This window comes from Carcharodon carcharias, chromosome 8, assembly GCF_017639515.1.
Source record: "Carcharodon carcharias isolate sCarCar2 chromosome 8, sCarCar2.pri, whole genome shotgun sequence".
NCBI classification, from domain to species: Eukaryota; Metazoa; Chordata; class Chondrichthyes; order Lamniformes; family Lamnidae; genus Carcharodon; species Carcharodon carcharias.
Window position 1 is genome coordinate 154,826,631 of NC_054474.1, and position 11,841 is coordinate 154,838,471.

The 11,841-nt window shown below is 40.7% G+C and overlaps 1 protein-coding gene across 2 annotated transcripts in view; it reads left to right on the forward strand.

Annotated features, from left to right (window-relative positions):
- The window catches only part of ubac1 (UBA domain containing 1), a 29,442-nt gene extending 19,390 nt beyond the window's left edge, over positions 1–10,052 (forward strand). For both annotated transcript variants that reach the window (XM_041194259.1, XM_041194260.1), the window contains exons 6-10: positions 2,760–2,868; positions 3,654–3,867; positions 4,991–5,077; positions 6,216–6,354; positions 8,263–10,052. In XM_041194259.1, coding sequence (XP_041050193.1) covers positions 2,760–2,868; positions 3,654–3,867; positions 4,991–5,077; positions 6,216–6,354; positions 8,263–8,378 — 665 coding nt within the window. In that variant the 3' untranslated portion in view covers positions 8,379–10,052. The remainder of the gene's footprint in view (positions 1–2,759; positions 2,869–3,653; positions 3,868–4,990; positions 5,078–6,215; positions 6,355–8,262) is intronic.
- Positions 10,053–11,841: the final 1,789 nt, after the last annotated feature.

The window sequence follows — 11,841 nt, forward strand, 5'->3', positions numbered from 1 at the left end:
TCAGCCTCAGATCCTTAGGGCCTGGAGCGAGAATATTGACCAGCAACAGCTGCTGGAAGGAGGAGTCACTAAGCTTGGGAGAAAGAATGAGATGCAAACTGGAGACAAAAGCTGAATCTGATGTAAGATTAAAGGTGAAAAATTATTCCAAAGGGTAAGCATAGTCATCCGAATTGTGACAGAATTAAGTAACTTGTAAGGAGAGATATTTGTGCTCTTCTGGCATTTGTTACCCTCCATTCTTGCCCCTTTAAAAATGTTGATGAGTGACAGCACGTTACATAGAACAGAGAATTTCTTAGAATATACAATTAAAGGGACCATGGAAAATAGGGTCATCAGACTCTAGGTTGATTTTGTGGGGCTTTGAGGGTCCCTGAGATCGTAGGATTTGTGTACGTATTTGTGTATGCTGGCTTGCTATCGATGTTGTTATAAACTGACTAAAAATATTTACTGTAATAATAGCGTGGTTTGCTTCCAGCTGTCTGGTACTGTCTTTTAGAACCTATAGCCACGGGGGTCTTTGTGAATGTGAATTTTTGCAGGGCTCTTGGATAGTGTCAGTGTTTACAGTTCTCGCCCACAACTAAAAGTTTGAAAACCATTGCTGGAGAGTTGCCTTATGAACTGAAAGTGTTGCCCAAAGCACTGTGTCCCCCAGTCATGTTAGTACAATGGGAATGTAACACAAAATGTCTGTTCCCAGGCTGTCTGTGTAATAGATGCACTCAAAACAAATGAGAGAAGGTTGACCCAGGAACTGTAGAGGTGTCAGCCTTTATGAAATACAACTCTGAGCAGTTCTGATTGATCCTCTCCCTTTTTAACCTTTATTGATGTAGCAAAAGCAATCACAGCTGTTTAAGAATGTGTAGAAAGTTCTTTACGTTTTTTACAAAATATTTATCCTGATTATCATTTGTGCTGATTATTTGAGTGCTTGTACTGTAGAACTATGCAGTATTGCAATTATTGATGCACTAACCTGTTTTAACAGATTTCAGTATTTTAACAGATTTTAAGCTGTCAAGTGGAGTGTATTTATGGTTTACATTTATGTAATGCCTTTAAGATGGAAAATGTCGGAAAGTGCTTTACCAAGGGTGTGAGAAGGCAAAATGGGTTTTAAAATAGAGAAATGTAAACTGAGCCAATTTGGAGAGCTCATAATTTCCACTACCATCAATATTGCCACTGAATTGTTCCACTTAAATCTAAGCTAGGCCAGAGTGTAATGGGTCAATTGACAGGAAGAGATGGTTTAACTGAGTAATGGCTGCTTTAAATATAGGAGTACGTGTATTTTTATCAACTCGTACTTGGGGAATGCCATTGAAATTGACAGAAATTGTTCTTGATTTGTCACTGTGGTAGGATGGGTAAATCTATGAAAACGAATAGCCTGTCCATTCTTCCAGACAGAAAGTTAGACTTTCCTGACTCATCTGTTGATGAAAAAGTAATAATTTTTGGAGTAAAGCAAAATACCATGGATGCTGGAGTTCTGAAATAAAAACAGAAAGTGCTGGAAAACTCAGCAGGTCTGGTAGCATCAGTGGAGAGAGAAACAGAGTTAACATTTTGAGTCCAATATGACTTCTTGAAGGAGAGTCATCTTGGACTCAACGTTGGGCTATAACTTCCGAGCTCCCCAGCGTCATATGATGGGGGGGAAGAGTACCCCAAAGATGCACCGGGAAATCCGCTTCGGAATTTCGCAGATCAGGTTTGCACGGCAATTGCCCAGAAATACAACACTTCCCTTGGGCAGTTGCCTTTCACTGGGAACCATCTGAAAATGCGATTTTAAATTGCAAACTATGGATGGTTCTGACTGGGTTACACCAATAGTTACCCAGAAAAGGTTAGAAGGATTAAAACAATTTCTAACTTCTGGGTAACTATTGTACAGGCCACCCCCCACGCCCCATAGGGCCCTTATTTTTTTCATTCCCCCAGGTGACTCCCCTTCCCCACCCCCACACTCCCTTGGCGGGCCCAACTCTCACCCCCACCCCAGGCTTAATCCAATCCAAGGCCCGGCCTCCTAACCCCCGATTTCCCCCTCAGCCTGAGCTCCAATTTTCTGTCTCCCCGTCCCCCGCCTGCCGTACCTGACCTCTGAATTTTTTTTCCACCCCTTCCCCACCCCCAAATCCTATCCATTTCCCTTAGAAACTTACCTTCTCCCTGGCCTGTCAAGGACCTTTGAATTTCAATTGGCTTTTCAACTTACATGGTTTACAACAGCTAGTGCCGTAAGAAAGGGGGTGTGGCCTCCTTCACTTAGACTCTGCTTGACTTTGACGCGGGGCCCCGGGGATGCACTGCACTGCCTGAATCTCGCTCAGCCCGAGTCAGAAGGTCGGGCAAGATAGCATCAAAAAAAGATTGAGGTAAGTAATTGGGCACGGAGTGGCAATCCAACCTTGATTGCCACTCCGAGGAAGTTCAGGTCCATTAACTCTGCTCTTCTCTTCACAGATGCTGCCAGACCTGCTGAGTTTCCAGGTAATTTCCAAAATAATTTTTGGAGCTGAAATTGCTGATACCCAGTGGAATAATTGCAGATAAGATGTTTATTCAAATAAAGGGTTCCGTTTTCAACAGGCTTGGCATGTCTGTGTCTTCCTTGCATTGAGACTATTGATGAATTTTTTTAACACCTGACTGAGAATGCATCTATCGTTTCACAATTGTTTCAGAATAAATATTTAGATGCAAGCATTGCTAATGGATTTTTTCCCCTTTGCTAGCAATGTTGGATGAGGATGAGGAGGACCGAGTAGATGAGGCAGCACTACGCCAGCTGACTGAGATGGGCTTCCCCGAGAGTCGAGCAGTGAAAGCACTACGGCTGAATCAGTGAGTCTGTCTTGGGAATCTTTTTGTAAACTGATATATTTAGGTGGAGATTTCCATGTTGGATATTTACGGTTATATAGAGTGTTTGCCTTTTTGGGAGTTTGTGCCACACACCTTACAATAATTTGGATTGCACAATTCTGCCCCTTTTTGGTAGCACCAAGTATGGGGGGGGTTGACAAGCTAGGATCTTTCAATTGGAAGTGAGGAAGGGATTGTGATTGAGTTAAGTAGGGAAGCTCCTATATTTTATTTACACTGTCATAAGGCACTTAAAAGAGAAGAAAGGTCTAGGTGGACTATTTATTTAAAGGATGTTCCCCTCTATACCATCCCATCCACTAAGGAAAAAAATAGCCTGGTTGCAAATCTTTTATTTAAAAAAAACATGTCAAATTTATCCCAGTATGGTGACAGTAGACCTCCCTGCTTGGTGAACTTGATTCTAAGTCAAAGTGAGATTGGTCACTATCTTGAGACTGGAATAAAGGCAAATATTCAAGTGGCTAAAGATTAATTACTGCATCTAAAAGGTGAATGTACCTTATGGTACTTAAAGCAATGCTATTTGAATGTATGTATGAGAGTGTAGAAACTTGGTTGTATTTCCAGACTCAACTCCCTTCTAAATCTTTAAATTTTATTTAGGTTCTGGTCAGTGCAGGACTGTTACCAATTGCAATGCTGTGGTGGAAATGAACTACAGAGCGCAGTGCTAACCTATACAGCTGTACCAATATTTGTTGTCAGGTTCCAATTTGCTGATTTTCCTCTTCTACCTACAGTATGTCTGTGACCCAGGCCATGGAGTGGCTGATTGAACACGCGGAGGACCCTACAATTGACGCTCCACTACCTGGGGATGGGACAGCTGGGGGGTCGGGAGCAGCTGCAAGGGACGCAAAGCCAGAAGCTGTCAATGAAATTGCCAAACAGGACGAGTTGACTGACATCTTTAAGAAAATTAGGCGGAAACGGGAATTCAGACCAGAACCCAGAGTGAGCAGAATGGATTTACTTCAATGCATGGGGCATGAATAAAATTTTCCTGATACCTGAATTGGGCCTTTCATGTAATTTGAGATGCTTTCTGATGCTTGGCACAGTACCATATTTATTCATAATTGAAAGTTGTTGTGTAGTACTTTCCCAGAAAAGCAATAAATTATTACTAAGTTATGAAAAGCATGGCACTGAGAACTGCTGTTTTTCACTTCAAAATCTCCCATTTTCCCCCCTATTGATTACACCCTTAGTGTGAGAAACCTGTTATTACACCAGTACTGTGTGATCAAACCAACCAGTTGATGGTTTGTCATCCTGACTTCAGTCAACGTGCACATGCCTGTGTAAGCCATTGTACCTGTTATAATGCAGAGGTGTTGTGCAAGCAATGGCCAAAAATGCCAATGAGAGCAAGTCAAAACAGTATTAAAGGGCACTTTTCCCTAACCTTACTAGACTTCTCTGTTTTAGAGAATGGGGTGAAGTGGCAGGGAGTAAGATGCAACAAAAGTGACAGTAGCATAGTTGATGAAGAACTTGAAATCGAAGGTTCTGGCATTCCAACACTTTGCTGTAATTTTGCTGGCAAAATTAGGAAGCCCGAGTTGTCTGCCACACGCATGCTGGCTGCTTTGTGGTAGGCCGAAGGTGTGAGATACAAGTCTACGGATGTTATCGCTACACAGGAACTGCTGCTCTAAATAACCCTACGGACCTTTCCTCAGCCTGCTGTAGTATGAATGTTACGTGCACTGGTCTCTAAGCATATCTTATGCATGGGGAGGGCTGAGGGAAGGTTAACAGATGATGCTGAATCTTGTTAACAAGCAGCAGTGGGTCAGGGCTGAATTGCTCTGGTTACTGTGTGTTGTGACATTGTATATTCAAAAAGAACCTGTTCATGATTTTGCTACATGTAGTAAGCAGAGTATTTTGTTCCTAAGATCGGCCTTCTATGTTAAGGGGCACTGAATGCAAACTAAGCTGATTCCAGACAGACTGTATGTGCTTTTGTAAGTAACATGGAATTTCCAAAAGTCATTAGTTTAATTGTATAGTAGTGCCAAGACAAGTGATCTGCGATAGTTGAATTGTTGCCGATTGGTTTTTATTATAGGCTATGATTGCTCTGATGGAAATGGGATTCGATGAAAAGGAAGTAATAGACGCTTTGAGAGTCAACAATAACCAACAAGATGCTGCTGTAAGTACACTTTGGAGAAAACGAAAGCTATTTAAACCAGATCTGTATATGTTGTGCTGAAGTTCAATATTCTTGATTTAGTTACTGGATTCATAATCTGCTTCACTGAGTTTATCTGGACCATGCACAGAGGTATATAGTTTGTATATGTGGGAGGGGAAGGTAGGATTTTTGTGCAAAATATAAGGCACTGGTGATTGAAATTACGAGGGGGGAATGAGTCAGCATGGGAAATTGTATTGTCACCTTCTCTAAGGAATACACTCATTTGCCCTTGGCCTTGTTCTACTCTCGTCTATCCTGACCTCCTGTAACAAGTGTTATTTCTGGATGTTCCCTTTTGAAATTCTCAGTACTTTTACTAAAATAGAAGATAAATGTAGAATAAAAATAATAAGGGTAACAAGTGCTGGTTGATGCACATTGTCAAAGCACATTGCGTTTGAAAAACCCCATGTGGCTTCCTTAGTGGTTTAGTGGGCACTGGTCCATGTGATAAAGCCATGCAGGCCAAAAGGAACTCCATCCCAGCAAGTGTTGATAGCCTCAGAGGAGGAAATTGAGTTGGCAAGGATTGGTGAAAGTATAGGTGGTCCATTAAAAATGAATTACTTTCTTGTGGCGTTTCAACCCTTGTACTGCTGCTGAGAGCAGTGTTTACACAGAGTAAAAACTTCCTTTGCCTCTAAGATTTAAATTAGGATGCTGTGATATTTCTCCTCCCCACCCCACAAAGCCAAAGTGGTTATAATGTTTTGATGTGATTATCACCAGTCTTTAAAGAGCCCTAATTAAGAAATGGTTAGCTGAACTGTGAAATTATTTGGATATGTCACCTAAATCTCCCTGTCACACAGCATTACTGTGCCAGAATAATACTTTTACTTCCACTCCGAGCCTCCCAGTTATTTGTGATTGAACAGCCACAAAAAGGGTTGCTGGGACAAAGAATTTGAAGAGGATTGCTCTCGCTAGCGTGCTGAGATTGTTTTATTGATGCTGTAAACAAAACAACCCCTGAAACAACAATGTGGCTGTAACCATATTCTCAACCTCATTGCGTTGTAACACTGATCTTTGGAAAACCAGTTTGATCTAGCAAATTGCTGAACAGTCATGAGCAATTTTTATTTTTCAGTGTGAATGGCTGCTGGGTGATCGAAAGCCCTCCCCTGAAGAGTTAGATAAGGGCATCGACACTGAAAGTCCATTATTTCAGGCCATTCTGGACAACCCTGTTGTACAGCTGGGACTGATTAACCCTAAAACACTGCTTGGTAAGTTTTCTTAATGCTTTGATCTATCAAGTGAGGCTAAGAGTCACACTTTTTTTTTATATTGCTTTTTGTAACTTCTCTCTTCAGGCCTCTTCTCTTGAAGTCATTAGCTTCTTCCTGAGATTGTTTTCAAAGCTGCTTCTGCTCTCCAGTTCTCCTAAGTGCACAATCTTCACATGTAGAAGATATAATAACTGCTGATCCTGTCCTACTGATGCACACAGGATGCTGAGTAAAAGTCAGCAGCAGAACCTTGCCTGATTTTCCACTCAGTTACCTAGGACATTATTAGCATACCTGTGCTATCTTGGAGAGAGAGAAGCAGAGTTAATGTTTCAGGTCAGTGACCTTTCGGCAGTTTTCTTCACAGATGCTGCCAGACCTTCTGACTATTTCCAGCTTTCTTTCAGGGATTCATCAGTTGTTTACTGAGTGGAGCCTTGTGTTTATTGCAAAAGCATGGGTGTCTTGCTGTGTATTGAAGCATAAGATTCTCGTCTGAGCTCAGATGTTCAATGTGCACTTTAAATATCCCTCAAAGGTCGCATTCTCATGTTACACTTAATATATTATCACTGCTGCTAACCATGGATGTTAGGACAGTCTGTGGCAATGGATGCCTGTGCTATTGTAACACTGCTTAATTCATTGAGCTGGCAGAGTACTGATACTTTTGAGCGATTAAAAACCTCAGTGCAGAAAACTGCCTTAGGTGGGTCCAAAAATAACTTTCCCTGTGGACATCTACTTGTGTACAGTAAAACAATGGCTGCATTGGACCTGCTGATTCTCTATATAAGCTGTTGTTGACTGACTGACCGACCTTTGGAAAAGTCCACCTTGTTTTTGCCATATTTAATAGATGAGAAAAACACACCAAGCATACAGGAACATAATTTTTGAGATGTATTTTTAAAAAAAAAATGTAAAAATCTATTGCTGCTTTTGCCTTTCAATCTGGACAGTGGGAGAGTCAGGCCTGTGGACTTCCATAGTGTTGTTGACAGTGATACTCCATAAACACTCCCTCAAAATATGTCTCAAGAAAGCTTTGATCTCCCTTCCTTTTCCCTTCTCCTCAACCCTCCCCATCCAAGATACTGTGTATCTTGAAAGCTGGCAGAGGTTGACAACCAACAATGTGTCTTCTGAGTCTGGTCTTCTGAGCAGAAGTGCAATGCCTAAAAGTCCCTCTATCTCCAGAATAGGTAGGAGAATGATCTCAGCCATTCTCTTTCCTTTAGCACTATCATTCATGCAAAACTCTAATCTTGTTTATACTACAATCAAAGGCTTCTATTTTGTTGGAGTGAGTTTATTTTTGCTCTACATGTCACCGGTTCTGTTTCTCGTGGTATTTGATTTGTTCTGTGAATAGTTTCTGCCCTTCACCCACCAATCCGAATGTGATTCTGGTGAATGAGCTTCGCTCACATTTTTGCATCTCGAGTTTCTGAGGAAGTCTGATTGTCTTCCAGCAGCATAATTCTAATGAAGCAGCGACCATTTCCAGGGACAGCATATCATTTAGTTTCTTCTCAGCAGAAGTTATTTCAAAATTACATTCACCTGTTTAGAGCTGAGTAATGCAAAAAGAATATACGTCTTTATGAATCTTAAATTTGCTGTATTTTAGTAAATTATGTAGATTGTACAGTATTAATTTGGTTGTGAATTGCAAAATACCTGATCACACAAGAATTCATTTTTTAAAAAGTGTAAAAATTCATTTGGTGGTTCGAACGTAGGTCATGGTTTTCAATCAAAATTTCTTTTTTTAAGGAAAGGTTTTCTTCTATGCAATTGTCTGCTGTAGAATGTCACTTCTGTTGTTATTGTGCTGCTCTGCAATTCACTTTTCTCTGATCACTCCCCACCACTCCCACCAAATGTGTTCCCCTCTTGCAGCATTTGAAGATATGCTGGAAAACCCCTTGAACAGCACTCAGTGGATGAACGATCCTGAGACGGGCCCTGTGATGTTGCAGATTTCTAGAATCTTCCAGACTCTTAATCGCACGTAGGGCAACTGCTTCGCTCTGACAGAGGTGCTTCCGGCTGCTCATCTGCAGAACAGGGTGCCATTTCCTGAGAAGAGCGTTTGTGGATTATTCACTAGTGGACCCTGTTTGTACTCGATTATGGGTAGCTTGCAACTACATCCACTTAACTACTGTTGCCTTTGGATCTAGTGCTTAACCAGCCTTGATTTAAGGTTTTTAATTTAAAGTAAATGCTGTTAGTAAATTGCACAGTTTGACACACAAAAGAGAACACTTATAAAAAGAAAAAAGGAATCCCGCTTTGCTGGGAGGGAAAGACAGCAATTGTGTCTTATGGCATTTGGGCTTTTGTTTTGAGAACAGCCAAAGAATAAAGGGTAAAAGATGTGGCGCCCACTAATTAACTGTTTACTATTATTTGACTGTGTCTCAATTTTGGAACCCTGTACTTCTTTTCAAAAAAAGGAGACAATGACATTTTGGTAGACAAGTGAACTGTGCTGTTCCTTCATATGCACCAACAAACTTGCAAGAACTTTTAATATGAGGAACAGTAACACTCTTGGTTATCAAGTTAGTTGTCCTCCTATAAAAGCCTTAAAATTAGCAGCTATGTTGTGAAAAAGGCAGTTCTGCAATGGAGCAGTGATTGCAAATAAATGATAATACTTTAGGTAAATAAGGCTACCTTTTCACGTCACTACGCAAGTTTGGGTTCTGTTTGCTGCACCCTACAACATCAGTGTAAAAGACTTGGTGCCAAATGGGTCTGTTTAATATGCAGAATGCTCCTGTTGATTGCTTTTATTAAAAAAAGCTTTCTCACAGTATTGAAAAGCAATGTTTCTTTTGCAGTTTTGGAGTGAAGCCACTTTTCTCACTATAATATCTTGGTGCTCATTACCACTGTGTATAAAGAATCCATAAATGTTGATTTTATAGAATGGTCTATTTGCAGATCTTGTATAGATAAATTTTTACTTGTGACAACCCAGATGTTCTATGTACCAGCCTGTACTCTGCGAAATGAGGGGAAAATGAAAACCCAGAGACATTGTGGGATGAAGAATTTGTCCACTTCCACCGGAATCGATCATTGCCCTTAGCAAATTAAGAAGTTTTACTTTACTGCAATGGGTGAGATACTGAAATTGGCCTCACAGGTTTGAATACTGGTGGAGTGCTCCGTGTATTAAAAGGAAGTGATTTGGTTGTTGAGATTTGTCTTTCAGTGACAGAGTATCTAAAAGCAGCAACATTTTAATAAATGTAATTGAGACTCTGTCAAAATAAAGAAACCCGGAGGAAGAAGTGCTTTGGCCTTTGTACAGCGGAATCGTAAGCTCGTCGTTCTTGCAAGAGTTGACGATGCCGCTACATGTGGAGACGAAAGCAATTCTTCCCCTATGGTGCTGGCATGTGTTTTATAAGTGTTCTCCTTTCTTAAAAGAATTGTACTGAAACCATCAGGGGCTGACTATTTTAAAGGCTGCTGCCTACTTCACTGTAATCGAAGCATCTGGTGAAAGACTTTCGTGGGTTTGTACTAGCGTGTGAGACTAGCAATGCTTTAAAAGACAAGGCCAAGCGGTGTGAAGGTTTTTTTGAGTATTTATTTTAGCTAAAAGAATTGTCAAAAGTTTTGCATTAAACTGAGAGATGCCAGGCTTGAGACTAGCTGGCTGCTTTTTGAAATTTGGTTGACTTGCTTTTAATTTCTGACTCTTTGTTTCTTTTGAAAGGATCATTATCCTCACTGTCTGTTCTGAACAAACCAGCTAGCCTGCTTCCAAATTGGTTCCAACTAGGTTTGATTACCCAGGAGATGACTATCATTGCCTGAAGTGCAGTTTTAAAATGATGCATAGAATTATTAACTAGAGTTGTGCAATGTGGAAAAAAAATTGCTGGTGTGATCTCAGGAACTGAAATATCATTGTTTGCTGAACTGCTTCTTGATGTCACAAATTGAAATTATTTTCTGCATTCCATTGTTATCAACTTAATTCTAGTTATGCCCCAGATTTCAAATTTCCTTCTCCTTCCCTCGAGGAGATGTCGATTCTTTGCTTGGGGCATTCACCAAGGGTGCCTGGTTCCCTTGTGTACCTCACCAAATTGACAATCCTTCATGTATGAGCCCAAACAAGGGGTGTCAGCAGGCAGTTTGGGTGCTGCGTTGGTGGTGGAGAGGGGTTTCACAGCCATGCCTTCAGACGTCACTCGTTTCTCACTTGATCAACCTCCTGAACCATTGCAGGAGTTCACCTTAAACTGTTTGTTTGAGTGTTTTTGTATACGTGCACATTTTCTTTAAGTAGGCTGAGCCATACAGGTCAAGCAGGAGCATGGTGCAATCCACGATTTATGCTCAGTTTTTTTTTCCCCTGACAGGAGCTGCCTGGCTCCTTGCAGTCGGTTGATCATGGGAAATCAAATTTTTGTTCTACCACTCCACAGTGTCTGCATGGTTATGGTAATCTGCTGTGTCTCCACTCCAAAGTTAATCTTTTGAATACTCAGGAAAAATACTGCAGTCCTTTCACGATTCCACAAGTAATATCCATTAGTGGTGTTTGGAATAGATTGTCAGATGATTTTATTTTTCTTATTCCCTTTCCTGTCATCTGCATTCAACAGGTGAGTTATAAATAGCAAACTTCATTCTGGCAGAGGTGTGTGTATGAGTATTTGAAATTCGGTCTCTAATTGAGAATCACATGTTCCACAGTTGTGTCCGCTTGGGTTTGGGTAATCTGGCATCTTTTAGTCATGTACAAGTTGGAAAAACCGTCCCTTCTACAACACAGTCTATTGTAATCTGCCTCTTGGCAGGGCTAAATGATAAATTCCTGTTGTGTGCATGTTACTACTAAAGTCATTGTGTAAGGACTTGGAAACCACTTGTCCCATCTTGCGTGACCTATTCCGTGAGTATGTAGAGTTGGATAATATGACATCTTCTGTTTATTCAACTGGGAAACAGCCTGGCATGTTGAAATAAATTAAGCAGTTTGAACTTTGCAATGTCACTCTTCCCCTCTCACCAAGTGATTGTTTAGTGAAAAGTATCATCTATAGCAATATATGGGCTTTCAAATTGAGTGCCATCAAATAAAATCTTTTGTTTTTGATTGGCAGTTATATGAGTATTTTAAAACGTTAATGATTCTCACTTTCTAACCTCTCCTCACCCCTGTTCTGGCTTATGGCTGCCCAATGCAGATTTTAAACTACTGGAAGTTGCTGCCAGGAGCTAAGTGCAGATTCCATTTGCTGCAGGAACAAAGCCTTTTTAACCATTATAAATAAAAGAGAGGGAAGATGCTGCAGATGCACAGCAGGCAAACCCACATGTGAAAGGCAGGCTAACTTAGAACATCAACCTTTTGCTTTCTTTCAGGCAGTGATGCACTAATTATGCGTTTCCAGTTTTCATTTGATTTCCAGAATTCTTAGTTTTATTTCTATTCAGAAGTACCTT